The following is a 14,517-nucleotide window of genomic DNA, read 5'->3' as shown; positions in this document are numbered from 1 at the left end:
AGCAATTAAGCAAAATAATTACATAAGTTTGCCATTCTCTCTACGACAGGTTTAAACTGAATATACCCCAACTCACTGCGACAGGTACTTCATCCCACAGCAGAAGGCACAGTTTTCCAATACCAAGCACATTCACCACTATATCTGGTTGACTCATTAATGTTTTCTGACCCAACGTTATAGCATTCTGAGATAGACAGGGTCAACCATAATTCTCTGAAATATTATACATTTTATGAAGTCACAGGAGAATGTGATAGAGAGACAGATAAATGGAGTACAGTGAGGACAGGAGAAAATATGGCATGGAGCATATAAGCTGAGAACTGTCAACAGCCAGTGGCAGCACAGTAAGACAGAACCTACAGAATCATTTCAGGCCCAAGCTCATCCACTACATTAATTCCCTGTTAAGCTGACCCAAGATGGTTTCCTTGCCTGACGCTGTAGAAATACTTCTTAAAAACACACGCTGCATTACTCATTTATAATAAGTTTAAATAGATATTACAGAATGATACAGAAACATACTTCATTCTAACTGTAGTGTTATTCAAATTCTGATTCGCCCGAAGAATGAAATTACTGTTGGCTTTTTAAAAAGCAGAGGGAAAATAATAAAAAAAGCTTCCCCCACCCACCCCCACCCCATAAGGAAATTCACACATTTCTAAATTATCCCCATGCTGTTTGTAACAATGGCTGTGTTCTTTTTCCAACAGCATGTGTGTCAATGAAATTTTATTAACAGTGACTCCCAAGGAAAGTGTATTTCAAAGCTGTGCCTTTAAGTATTAAAAAAAATCCATTTTAGATAGAGAAGCATCTGCTTGTCTTCTATTTCTAGCCATGGTAGACTTGGAGGACTAGTCACAATCAAGCAACACTGATCAAATAAAAGATACCAAAGGAAAAGCAACCTACTAAATCCAGTTGCTACTCGTTAAAAAGTGTTCTAAAAGATTGATTTAATGCTGAAAAATAACTTACTCTGAAGAAATAACAAATAACTCTCAGATTTTCCACTAACAGACAAGGGTGAAATTCCTCAGATAAACTGTTCATTACAAACTGTTCATTTGCAGAGAGCCTCACAGTTCACAGAAGCTGATCCATTTCTGTACACACCTGATAAGCGTTTTTAATATCAATTGGTATAAGCTTAGCATTTTTAGCTTGATGAAACAGTATACCAAATTAATTTCAGGAGGGGGTGGGGAAGAACACACAGCTTTTACCAAGCTCGTGCATGGATACAGTCTGCAGAAAAAATACGGAGTTGAGATGATAAAGGGAAACTGCAGTCTGTTTGCTCATCCACTACATTAATTCCCTGTTAAGCTGACCCAAGATGGTTTCCTTGCCTGGTCAATTTAGCACCAAGCAAAGTCAGCAGAGCATGGTATCATCTGTGTACTGCAGGCTCACACATGGAGAAGGGCCGAATAATTCATTTGGAGAGTCCTCAGGAAACATGAACCTGTATCACTGCTTCTCCCTTCACCAAATATAAATAGATCCTGGTTTTCAAAAACACTGAAAAGGTAAATCACTCCAAACCTGGTAGTGGAGTACATATTGTTAACACCGCTACCTTTTCAGAGCCAACAGGAGCTCTGTTCTTAAAATATTTACTTGTCTATGGCATGAAAAGTTAAATTTCATCTTCACACAGTTGCTTACCTTGCCTGAAGTCCTGTGACCGGAATGGAGAATCAGTGGTATCTCCCAGTAATTGCGAGAGCTTCCTTTTTTTGCCTGACGCTGCAGAAATACTTTTTTAAAAACACACGCTGCATTATTCATTTATAATAAGTTTAAATAGATATTACAGAATGATAACATACTTCATTCTAACTGTAGTGTTATTCAAATTCTGATTCGCCCAAAGAATGAAATTACTGTTGGCTTTTTAAAACTGAATTATGCAATTTTTCCTTCCAAAACATAAATGAGATTATTTATTTCATATGAATAGAGAAGTTGATCTCTTCTTAAAAATTTACACAGTACAGAAGTGGTAGGGTTTTACTGTTTCCTGACATTTGCATTAAAATCACAGCTTTATCTTGAATGGTGCATTTGGTGTACTGCACAAAGCTTGAACTCTCCCTTTTTTACACAGAAAATACTAGTAGCAGTGAAACGAATGTGTTAACAAAGAGATCTCAAGGGGCAACTGCTAGGTAACAGTTTCCCCCTTTCCCAGGAAATGAGATTTCAAAAAATTCTCCTTTGTGCAAAGGGAAAAAATCTTATTCCAAAGTTTTGATACTATAAAATGTAAACTAGAATATCCCAACAGATGGTCACTCCTTCTGCATGGGGAAAAAACCAAGCCAAACTCCAGGTCTCAGTGAGGCCCAGTAGGAAGTCAAACTAAGTGGTTTCTCCACAAGTAGAAAAAAAGCCTGCCCACCACGTTAACTGCTACTCTTTTACTGGATTTGTTCCGAAGTTCCATGTTTAGTCAAAAAGTATTTTGTATCTTAAATTCCAATAACCAAAGTATCCCCTCAAAAAGTAATATGATTTTGACTAACTGGCACCTTCTACTGGAAAACAAAGAACACAAATAGCTCCATTGAGAAACCCAGGCCCAGCTTCCTTCCCCCACATCACATGTAACGTGTAGTTGAGCTCTGTACAGGAGAGAGCGCACCTGCAAGCCCAGGACTAACACTGATGAATTCACATTTCTCTTCCCATAACCAGGGAGGTCCCCCTCTGTTGTGCACCAGTCAATCCATTCTTACTAGGTATCATGGTTGGATGCTCGCACTAGCCAATGTATTTTAAAAAAATTAAGCGTCCACAATATGCTGGTAGGTGAATATGGCAGATAGCATATGAATACCATTTCACTTCCTGCATAGATATGACAATTTATTTTTTTTTCTCTCATGCCACTTGTCAGAATACTTACAAGGTCCTCATGGACAAATGCCTAAAACAGGTACTGCAAAACACCTGAACACTTTAATAATCCAGTTATGAAGCACCTGTTGATCCCTCCTTAGGCCTCTAACATTTTAAAAACTGAAATCCATTCCTATTTCAAATCTTAACTTCAATCAAGGTGTTTAAAGAACCCTCAACCACAAGCGTCTCAAAAACGTCTAAACACTGCCATCCTGTGGAAAACCCTACATCCACAGGGATTTTACACCAGTCTTAAACCACGTCTTCCACAAGCTCTACTTTTTTGGTACCTGTCTCATCCTTTGCATAAAAGCTTTATCATTTACCCAGAAATTTGAGATGCATTTGGCTGAAAGTATGAATAATTAAAACCCAAACAGCTGGAGGATGCAGAATGATTCCAAGGAGTCACAGCATTTTCTGTCTTCAGGCAGCAGCCTTGGGGAATGGTGCAAGGATGCCCACTGGCATTGGGGTCAGTGTAAGTCTCTGTGAACCTGCAGGGAAGCTTGCTGGGTGCCACAGCAGATGGGCATGGGAGTGGAGGCTGCAGCCCACTGGGCCACATAGCTTCATACCACGGGGCTGCAAGTAAACAGACAAGAAAGTAAGGACAAGGAAAGGGAGCTGGAGACCTTCCTACGAGCTTGGGAGAGGCCAAATTCATGTGACCTACTCTGGAGCTGTGGCGGAGAACATGGTTCCGATCCAGAGTCCGGTGGGGAGTCTGGCAACTGGCTTTGCCTAGGGACGAAAAAGAGATTTTAATTTCGACTGGGAGGAGATATGGAGGATGACCACGAGGCAACGCTGAAAGCAGCTGGAGGGGGACCACCAGCCTACTGACATGAAGCCCCAGCCGTGCCCGTCCGCCCAGCGGGGGGGGAGGGGGCGGGCTGCCAGCCAGCGGCCCTGGGCTCCCGCCACCGCCCCCAGCCGGCCCCGCCCCGCCTCTGCCTCAGCCCGCCAATCAGCGGCGGCCGGCTCCCGCCTCAGCCCGCCAATCAGCGGCGGCCGGCTCCCGCCTCAGCCCGCCAATCAGCGGCGGTGGCCCAGCGCCGCGGGGCCGGTTGCGGCGGCGGCTGCGGCCCGGGGCTGCGCAGAGGCGGAGGCGCCCCGAGGGGCCTGCGGGCCGTGAGCGACCGGCGCCGGGGCCCAGGAGAACGAGTGAGAAGCGGGCAGGAGGAGCCCTTGCGCACCGCCGCAGCCCCACTCACCGTCGGCAGCGGGAGGGGCCGGGTGCGAGGAGCGGCGGCCGCAGGGGGAGTAGGAAGGAGGGAGAAGTACGCGGTTCGGGTAGGGCCTCGAAAAAGCCGGGGGAGGAAGGATGTTCCACTGAGCGTTTCGTTGGTTACATTCACTTTTTCTCAATACATGAGTCAGTGGTCAAAAGTTTGCGTTAATTGGTAACAAATTAAAGTAAAAATTTCTTGAGTCTAAGCTGTCTTGCCCGGGCCAAAGGGTGCTCACGAAGTGCAGCTCCGTGCTATGCCCCTCACGGTGCCATCGCCATCGCCCGACAGCTCCCGTGTCACCTGCCACCCATCCCCCGCCGAGTAACCTGCACCATGCCAAATGCAGGCAGAAGCTGGGCTGCTTCCCCTCTGTAGAGCTACACGCACAAGAGACTCATCTCCCAGTTGACATTCTATGGACTGGAAAGCCTGGCCACCTCCGTAGCAGCTCGGGGCTGCTGGCAATCAGCACTGTACAGGAGGAAAACCCAGGCACCCTGTGTGGCACAGCATCTTCAAACCCCCAGCAGGACCATTACAGAGAACAGGTGCAGTGGGGTAGGAAAGGCAGTGATGCTGTCGCGGTCATTACAAGAGCTGGGGACTGGAGGCATGACAGAAGAATCCTGGCTAGGAACCAAGAAATTTCCTGTGATCCACAGCCACCTCCTTGCCAAACCCCATAGCCAGGCAGAAGAAATTTATGTTTTAAAACACCTTTGGCTTGGAGGAGGCATGGTAGAATGCCAGACAACTTGAGTGTGTTCTGTGATTTTTAACGTTCACCACTTTTTGTTACTCTGGTGAACAGGTAAATAACAGGTAAATCTCTGAAAACACAACCTCTCCTGATTCTTTTCTAAAGAACTTCACAGTGCTCCGTACAAGAACGTGCCAGCCCATATTTTACTGTGCCGCTTTCTCCCAGTTTTCAGACAGGAAGTGAGTGCTCCTTTGTGTGCAGCTGACACCAAGGGCTTTGTTTTCAACAGCTCAGCCCATTCACATGCTTGAGGTTTGAAAGGAGGTTCTTGGTTATTTACTCTGCGGTACATGTGCTTTAGTTATATCCCCCTGTGCTAGTCTCTTTGGCTTTCACACTTACAGCACTGCTTCTGTTAGACATTGTGTAAAGGATTACTCTTAAAGGCAGACCTAGAACTACACCGTAGTTTAAGCTACACCAAGTCTTTCACAAGTAGCTCACAGCAACAAGCTGATGTTCCCACGCTATGTAGCAAAACCACTTCATTCCTTCTGGATTAAAAATAGGAGCATCCTAAATCAACAAGACTGCTACAGAGAACTGATGCTTCTGCCTCCAGTCAGCTGAGGGTACAGGTCTGTCACATCTTTTATTTCAAGTTTTTCAGTCCATGATGGTGCTTTCAAAACAGATTAAAGGAGAGAAAATCCTTTGCCATCTTGCTGCCATTTAAAGGAACTACAGAGGATTCCTCTATTACATTAGGAATAGATGGAGGTTCAAGAAACGGACTCTTAACCCTTTCAGGTATTCCTATGAATTATAGGCTCAAACACTGCCCTGAAACACTACCTGAAAGACAAGTACTTAAGATGAATGTTAGGCTAAAAATGTTAGAGCAGAGGAAGAATGACAGGAACGTAGTGAGGCACACCCCCTTTACTAAGGCCCAGTGTTCTGGCAGAAGTTGAATAAAAATAAAATTGCTTAAAGGGGCTCTCCTATTCAGAAAAGACATGTTCCCAAATATACAGCAAATATTTTCAAGCATCAATGGAAAATTTCCATCACCTGATTTTCATTCTAATGTTTCCAGTTCAGGTTTTGCATTTCCAATTTCAAGTGGTCTGAAGGAGAACAGTTTCAGTTTTGGTCGGTCTATTACTTTTGACATGCTCTTGTGTTTTTCATAATGCTATCACTGTTGGTTTTCTGACATGCTACAGCCACAACCCTGCATTTTGTGTTAGCTTCAACTACATGATTAGTCTTAAAAAATAAATTGTTTTAGAATAATTAGAATTATTATTATTATAATAATCTTTTATTTTCTTCAAAACAGATTTTCTGATGCTTTTAAATATAGTGTCTACTGCTTTAAACATTGTTTTCAACTTTGAATAAAGAGAGTTAGTAAACATTTGAAAGTATTTTTTCTTCCTGTGGGATACTTGATCCATAGCTACTGAATTCGAGATGTGCCTTGTACAATTTAAAAAGATACATCCATAAAACTCTAAAACTTCCCCTCCACACATTCAGTTCATGTTCCTGGTTTCAAATGCTGCCTTGGGTACTCAATTTCTGCTTTAAGTTAGAGTACTTCAGTAAAACACAGAGACAGACACTTTCTAGGAGTAGGAAGGCATTCATAAAGTACAGAGGTATTAGGGATATGTCTCCCAAGTTAGAACTTTACTGAAACTGTTATTGTGCTTTTTGAGAAAAAATATTCTGTATTTTAAAATATTTTGTATTATAGACATAGCATATCAATTAAATGCCTGCTTAGGAAAGGACATTGCAACCCTTTTTCTTTCACTGCTCAAGAGCAAGCTATTGCTGTAGGAAAAGATGGGGGATCACATGGCACTTCACATGTGGTATAAGAGAATAAATGTAATGCCAGTGGTCTGTCTGATGCAAGACAATCTGTAATGGACACTTCCAGATGCACCCAAGATGTTGGTGGTCATGCCACCCTTTTCACTGCATTATGCATTCTATATTGCATGTGCCATGATGTTGATCTGCATTTTTAATATATGTATATGGAGTCTTGCAATATTTTTCTCCTTGGGCATGCTTTGGCAAGTTCCTTTGTAAGATTTAATTCTGCTTATGCATAAATAGTCTGTAACAGAAACAAATACTTCATAATTTTAGAGATTTAATGATTCAGTAAAAGTTCCCATAATTAATGAAATATGACTGATGTATCGGTGTAAAATCCTGTTGAGCCTTCAAACCCATAGTAGCTTTTCTTGTACGTAAATACTGCATAGCATTGCAACTGTAATATCTAACATACCTAAGCTACATTATAGCATATATATACACATATATATATTTCTGCTGTGTTTTGTGTATAAAAGCAAAAGAATAACATTTTAAAATTCTCATATAATCTGTTTAACCTGAAACATGTTTAGCCACTCTGAAAATAAAGGTTATGTATGTTTATATACAACCACTTCATTCTTTACTTTTACACCATGGGCAGAGAGAATCAATTCATCAGTCATGATTTAGAGCAGGTAGAAGCCTATTCAGCCACTGTAAGTAAACATGTACTGCTGAGTGTGTACGGAATGAAAAAATCCCATTTCATTATTTTAAAAACATCCCCTCTTGCTCTGCTTCTTGGCAAGTGCAAGTGTCAGCCCGTTAATAATATATTGCAGCGAACAACAGTCATCTGGATGAAAGACTTGCATTTGAAGTCTCTGATAGATGCATGCTGCACAACTTTCCACCCTTGACCACCCTTTGTAGCTCTTAAACTTAGTCTCAGAAGAGATTAATAGCCAGTTCCTCTGTTCTGCATGAAGCATTAGGATAAAAACAGTAGCCTAGCTTCCCTCAAATTGGGAGGTTTACATTACTCTCTCAATTTATTATACATTAGTCTCACATATCACTTATTCTGTACATAAACACTAAAGTAGCACTTACAGGAATTTTAAAATAACAGCTTTGCATTTAATGTCACCATTAGCATAACAGTTGTGAATTATCCCAGACTTCATTATCTTTCATTCTGTTGAACAAGACAAACTTATTTCCATTACGGTCTGTCATTTGTTTTTCCAAGCCATCTTACGCAGCTTCAAGTAACAATATCAAGAGAGCCACAATCCTCTTGAAATTCATATTTCAGGTCTGACTGGTGCATTCAGATTTTATCATGACACTAATGAAAAGTCTCAGAGATGTTGCTAAGGAGAAGTACATGTCGCTGTAATACTTACAAAGTTCCAAACTCTACATCACTACTGATGAATTCTTCCAACATAGTTGTATCCACCATGGGATTCTCCAAGGCTCCATGGACATCTTGCCCTAAAATTAAAGACAGCAAAAAGACAAGTTATGAGAGTGGAACTTGGAGGGAATCATCAGTACTTCAGACTAAGTAATGCTGAGTAATGCTCTTCTACGCAAAGGAAAACCAGATCTGTCCTGTCTCATATGTAACAGCTGGGTTATGCTTCTGGCTTAGTCACTGGGAGAAAGGATGATGGGAAATGCAGAATAAACAAGGATGTGCAGGGGAAGATGAAGAAGATGGAGCAGCATCAGGCGAATACCAGCTCATGCATAGCATTAAGGCTTTGGTGAATTACCACAGCAAGAGGATGAAGGGCCCCAGCCTGCAGCTGGGAAACGTCACACTGTTACACTGGGATCAAAACAGGTGATTTGGTCAAAGCTCAGACACTGGCTCACACAGATCCACTTTCTGCATTAGTACCACAAGTGACTTTCTGAAACAGTTTAGAAAACCACCACCCAGAGCACAAAGAAAGCACACAAAAAGCTTTTGAAATGTTTGATCGGTGGTTTTTTATTCTCCCCCAAAACCCAGCCCACTAGCATGTCAAATGTATTAATGAATAGAAAGGTTCAGTACTTTGTCCTGTGTTGCTGAGTAACTGGGGCTGTAAACAGATTTTTATGATGATAAAGCATCTGGAATTCATGACAACTTTTGTAGAAAGTCAGGCGGAACTCCTAAACCCAAACCAAACAGCAGTACTCCGTAGGCTCCCCACCTCTCCAGCACACCTTACATAAATATAGGTGTGACCAGTCAGAAGGCAAACAAGATTGGGACACTGAAGGACATTGCTCACTCCAGCAAGGCACAGGAGCCACGTGGGGTGAAGTGGGCTAACCTGCACATCCTGGCGGCGGGCACCAACCAATGCCCCCAGCCCTGCAGCAGAGTCTGAGGGCACAAACGGTTAATCGCTGCTGTTGTGCACAAGAGCAGCAAGTGCCTTTGGTGCTTTTACTGTCTTCTCACTGTACTAGCATCAGACATGTGCATGGTAAGAAGTCATACCATAAAATTTCTTCTTTTCCTGATGCCTCTGACAGTTCCTTCTTGATCCAGTGTTTAGACATTACTTAACCACAAGCACCATCTAAAAATCCACTTCCACCACCTCGCACAGGAATTCCCTCATGTGTCTGCCTTAACACATAAATTTGCATTGCTAATAAACATCTGAATTGCTTTGCGATCTCAGATTAATCTAGGCATCATTTGCTGATCACTGCTGCAGGCTTGATTTTGGCTGCCTCTCACTGTGAGAGAGCAGCTTGCAGGTGTGCTATTGGTAGAGCCTTGCAGCCCAACACATCGGCAACGTATACGAACCTGTCCTCTGCACGTCAGAGATGAACAGTCAGTAGGTGCAGCATACTTACCTGCCTCAGCAAAACTGTAACATGGAAAGTCTTGAAGTAGCAACAAAGCACTTCGCAAAGCCAGCTTGAGAATACAAAAGAGCCTGGCTTTCCTTAGAGCCTTCCACAAACTTTAAGAATGAAAAGACGAGAATCCGACCTGTCTGAATTTAGGATATCCCCCTTCAATCTCAAACACTTCTCCTGAAGCCAAAGGTCAGATACAAAGATGATGATTTTTTTTTTTTTTTCCTGTACCACAAAACCAGGAATTCTTTATTTTGACCGAGGTCAGAGACAAGCTCTTTCAAAGTACAGCTATGAATCAGACAAGGTCAGGGCATTTAACATGGGCATCCCACAGTCCAGAGATTAACTGCTGCTAGGTGATGACAACTGTGATACATATCATTCTCTTTTAACCTCTCCACCTTGCAGAAACAGCTAAACAGATAGGAAGGGAAGGAAGGAGTAAGTAATTTTGTGCTGGAAGAGGGAGGTGGCACACCAGGAAGAAGACAGGCCACCATTAACAAAAGTTTGCAGTACAGGTGCACAGAAGAGATGGGACCTTTGGCTGCCCTGTAGAACTTTATCCTTTCTTTATGAACGTACTTTCCAGGTCAGTGGCATCACCTGCTTGCATTGGCATCTGTTTTAGCAGAGGAGGAGCCGTTAGGTCATATGCAAAGTTATTTAAAATGGTGGCATGCGTTTTACATGGTCACAGCGAGTACTGTGACAGACACGGGTGGGTAGCATGCAAGCCAGTCTGCTCACCTGGGCGTTAGGTGGCTGCAGGAGCAAAGCACTGTGTGTACATCGTGGGACAAGCCCTGCTGAGAGGCACCGGGAACACACCGCTTCCCGTGCAGGACCGCGGGCCCAGCCAAGAGCTGCTGGGGGATGTGTGGAGTCAGGAGACTTGATTATCAGCTTGTGCTCTGGGATCTCTGCTCCTGGGCCACACTCCGCACCAAAATGTGCACAGACATCGCTGGGAAGACTCTGCACCGAGTGACACGTTCAGCTTTAGTGTCACTGTGCAGAGGATTGCCAGGTATCCAAGAGACTGATGAAGACAAAAGGCCAAGACACAGGACTGCAGTTGGGGCTTCATACACAGCTGTTTGCAGAACAGAGACTGCGGTCGTGGGCAGCATATGACTTTTTCCCCATTTCTTCATAAACCTGATATTCTGTTGTTCTGTTCCCTTCGGCCTGAAGCTTAAAACCTGTCAGTTCTACCACTGGCTTTCTGTTTCCCTGTCCCTTCCCCCCTAGCCTGTCCTTGTTCCTAGCCCCCAAGGAGCAGTTTGAACTCAAGCCTCCTAATCTGGCAGTGGCTTGCTTCATGTATCATCTCTCTTTGGCAGACATCCTCTCCTTTCCTGCAGCCACCAGGCTCTCGTCACCTGGCTCCCAACCTTCACTCTATAGTCCCGTAGCCAACAGTCTCAATCCCTGAATAACCTGCCTTGATTAATTCTCCCAACACTTCCATGCAGGCCTTACATGTGTCTGCACTGAAATCAGTTGCCTGCTTTTCAGTAGTACCTAAATGCAAAGTGAAGGGTGCGGGACAGAGAACCAGAAATTCCTTGCAATAAGTTTTATGTCTAACAGAGCAGCTGTTTCAAAGAAAGACACACACTGTCATGAATTTGGCTTGAACCACAACCATCGCTCTTCAAAGGAGTAGCCGGAGAACCAGGCTACTGGAGTGCTCTTTCCGCAAACATAAATTCAGTCCACAACCAATAAAATATTCTGTCAAACTTCTAGTGTTGACTAAAAAAATCAATACTAAACTGATCATTTCCTGACATTAAAAGAGGATGCCAGGAAGCACCTAGCTAAGTCCAGCTATTTGTAGGAACATCTGTGTTAAAACACCAGCTACTCTATACGGAGAGCATTCCTTAAATACAACTTGAGATGTAAAAATGGCACTGCTCAGTAATTCCTGCTTGCTGAAAGGACAAATTCATGATGTTTGCTACAAACCCTTGCAACTGCTTGAGAATTAGTAACTGATTTTCATCTGAAGATACTTTACCACTAAAACAGGCCCCAGCACTTTACGAGCTCCACCGTACAGGCTCAGTGGAAAGTCCAGCTAAGCTTCATTGACTCACACTAAGGTAAGTACTACTTACAGGGCTTATAGAGTTCCTTAACTTCTTTTGTGCTAAAGGACTCCAAGTACTGGTCACTATTTAAATTGTTCAAGATAGTCCAGTTCATTTTGACTGGAACAGACCTGGAGCCATTGACGAAAGCTGCTCAGCCAGCAGAGCTACAGACATGGACCTTGGGCACATGACAGCAATAAACAGGAAAGGATTAAGGACAAAACAGCTGTAGCTGCAGCCAGCCGGGATGTATCACAGTCTAGGTTATTCAACACCAGGAACACCTATAACTCCAAGTGGTAAGGAGTGAGCTTGTGTCAAGATAGTTGGGATTTTCCCCCAAAGTAGTATTTGCCAGAGAAACAAATCTTACCTTAAATATTTTAAATTTATCATTTAATCTTTTACTCCTGTTTCAGTCTCTCATCCTTAAGATGGTATGGAACACCTTTGGGTTTTAAGTGTTTTGTACTTAACAGCATGTTTGTTCTGCGGCTTTGTTTATTTACCGAGAGCTCTAAACTGTATTCCATGTTATCCATACAGGAGCATCAGTATACAGAGAGGTGGCGATTCCACAAAGACTTCTTTAGATCACAGAGAGAACTGAGACCAAACACACAGATTTCAGACACCTCAATGTACCTTCCAACAATGTCAAAAAAAGAGAAAACTGAGTTTAACAGCGTAAGTAGGTTGGCCTTCATTTGAGTTTCTCAATCCATAATTTGATTATGTCAGCAAAAATTGACTGCTCTGCTACACAGACAGGCAGAAGAGCTCATCAGGAGCTGATGAGGTGACTGATTCTGAAATACAAATGGCTAATTAAATATACTAATTTCAATAGAAATCATAGAAAAAAATTTGCATCGAAGATTAAATCTTTAGTGTGGGAGTGAAATGAGACAACAACAACAAAAAAAGACAAGAACTTTTCAGAACATCTACACAGTAAGAGAAAAGCCATTTACTTGAATGAGAAAAAGCCAAGGTCAAATCCCAGGCAGAGTCATATCTAATCTAAGAGGTCTATTACCTATTGAAAGAAGTGATCAGCAGTTAAACATTACTCATTTTCTTTGAAAAAACTTTCAGACTGCCCCCTCTCAATATTGCAAATGTGACTATCTTACTAATCAGTGTCAAAACAAATTGTGCTGGAAGGAACTAAAGCAACAGGGAAAGTGGGATCCTTTTTGTTTATGAGTTTCAAATAATCTTACAAAACAGATCTATAAATGTGCTTAGCTGCCAGCTGATACATTTGGAAGCCAAATCTGAGTGACAGAGCAGAGACTTCCTCAGTGGCAGCATCCTCCACTTGATATTGCAGGACTGAGCTGTTTTATAGCCTTGAAAGACAAATGTTCTAACACTGCCATAACTAATCTCAGAGGCCACCAAGTTAGCACTAGCAATTTATTGCTCTTACCTCATGCGGTGGCATTATAAAGCCAACCCCCAAGCTGCAGTGCTAAGCTGTAGAGATGCCACCAGTTAAAGCTGGCCTTCACATTCAGCGAAGCCAGCTCCTGCTTGGAAAGGGTGCAAACCCCGCTTTATATCAGCGCGCACCCCGTTCCGATTCACCTACCATTTACCAGCAAAAGGAGCCCAGCTACTCCATGCTGAATGAATGATTAGCTCTTGTAGCCTTGACACATATCTAATCTCAGTGTGCAGATAATGAAATGGAGCCATCTGACAGCATCCCCGCATGCTGCAGGGTGCCAGCAGACCTTTGTCATTTTCTAGGGCTATACAGCAGAGGCCACGTGATATTACTGAAGGAACATAACCCCTAAGATGTTTCATTTTTCCTGCAATTAAATGGAATCAATAGGGCTTCTCCCCCTCATGCTGGCCCAGACAGATGTTCTGCCAAACTACCTTCTAAAAAGAGTTCAATTAATAATTCTGCAATTACAATTAGTAATTCTAGTTAAAGAGCTCAGACAGGCAAAATCTCTGGGATACCTTCTACCATCAAAGTGTCATTGTTGAAAAAGCCAACCGAACCTAACCCATACGCCCTACAAAGTCCTGCTTTCCAAGTTACTTCCTAAAAAAATTTGAAAATTAATTTTTTTATGTTATTTCCAACACTATTTTGGCTTTTCTTTCAGCAACGTAATGTTTGTTTTTATCAAGATATTTGTTCAAGTACTGCATTGCTTGGCTGTTAAATAGTCAAGTTTGTTAGCTTTTGATCTCCATGACTTAAGGTGAACTTAAGAAACATGGTATGCATTTCTTAACATCTAGAAACAACATATTTGCTGCCTAGTAGTCCTAGGTTGTGACACCCTGATTTAAATTTCTTAGCTTAAATACATTTTCTTGATCAATGTTGGAGAATCTTTAATTTCCTAGTTTGAAATTAAAATACAAAAGTCAGAGTTGCCACCTCTCAGAGAGGCCAACAGTGCCAGGGGGGGTAGGAAATATCAGGGGTTTTAGCACAATAAAAATTAAATGCAGGGAAACAAAAGTTGTCCACATTATCCAAAACAAAAATAGTAGTTTTCCGTTACTTGAGATCAGTATCCCATTAATACTGGCACAGGTAATAAAAGGGGGAAAAATACAGAAATAGAAGCTTAGTATAGGAAGATTATATTTAAAAAATAGTGAAACATGTAAACTGGAAGGGAAAGAAAAGATTTAGTAAAAAAGTTAAAAATACATAAGCCTTCGAACAACCATTTTGAATCATGTTATGGCAGGGCCGGAGAAATGCAGTTTTATCACAGAATCTATTAGAACGTAAATTGTGTGCAAGAGAAAGACAGGAGACTAATAGGACCTTCTTGAATGTAAA

The 14,517-nt window shown here is 42.3% G+C and overlaps 1 protein-coding gene across 1 annotated transcript in view; it reads right to left on the bottom strand.

Annotated features, from left to right (window-relative positions):
* The window catches only part of MYRFL (myelin regulatory factor like), a 41,619-nt gene extending 29,814 nt beyond the window's left edge, over nt 1–11,805 (bottom strand). Inside the window, exons 1-5 of the mRNA XM_055711150.1 lie at nt 11,718–11,805; nt 8,115–8,211; nt 3,599–3,666; nt 3,249–3,507; nt 1,684–1,775 (exon numbers count right to left, since the gene is read on the bottom strand). Of these exons, the coding sequence (XP_055567125.1) occupies nt 1,684–1,775; nt 3,249–3,507; nt 3,599–3,666; nt 8,115–8,211; nt 11,718–11,805 (604 nt within the window). The remainder of the gene's footprint in view (nt 1–1,683; nt 1,776–3,248; nt 3,508–3,598; nt 3,667–8,114; nt 8,212–11,717) is intronic.
* Nucleotides 11,806–14,517: the final 2,712 nt, after the last annotated feature.

Source organism: Falco cherrug, chromosome 5 (assembly GCF_023634085.1).
Source record: "Falco cherrug isolate bFalChe1 chromosome 5, bFalChe1.pri, whole genome shotgun sequence".
Classification (NCBI taxonomy): domain Eukaryota; kingdom Metazoa; phylum Chordata; class Aves; order Falconiformes; family Falconidae; genus Falco; species Falco cherrug.
The sequence above is the reverse complement of the archived record's forward strand: the minus strand, read 5'-3'. Positions and strand labels throughout refer to the sequence as shown.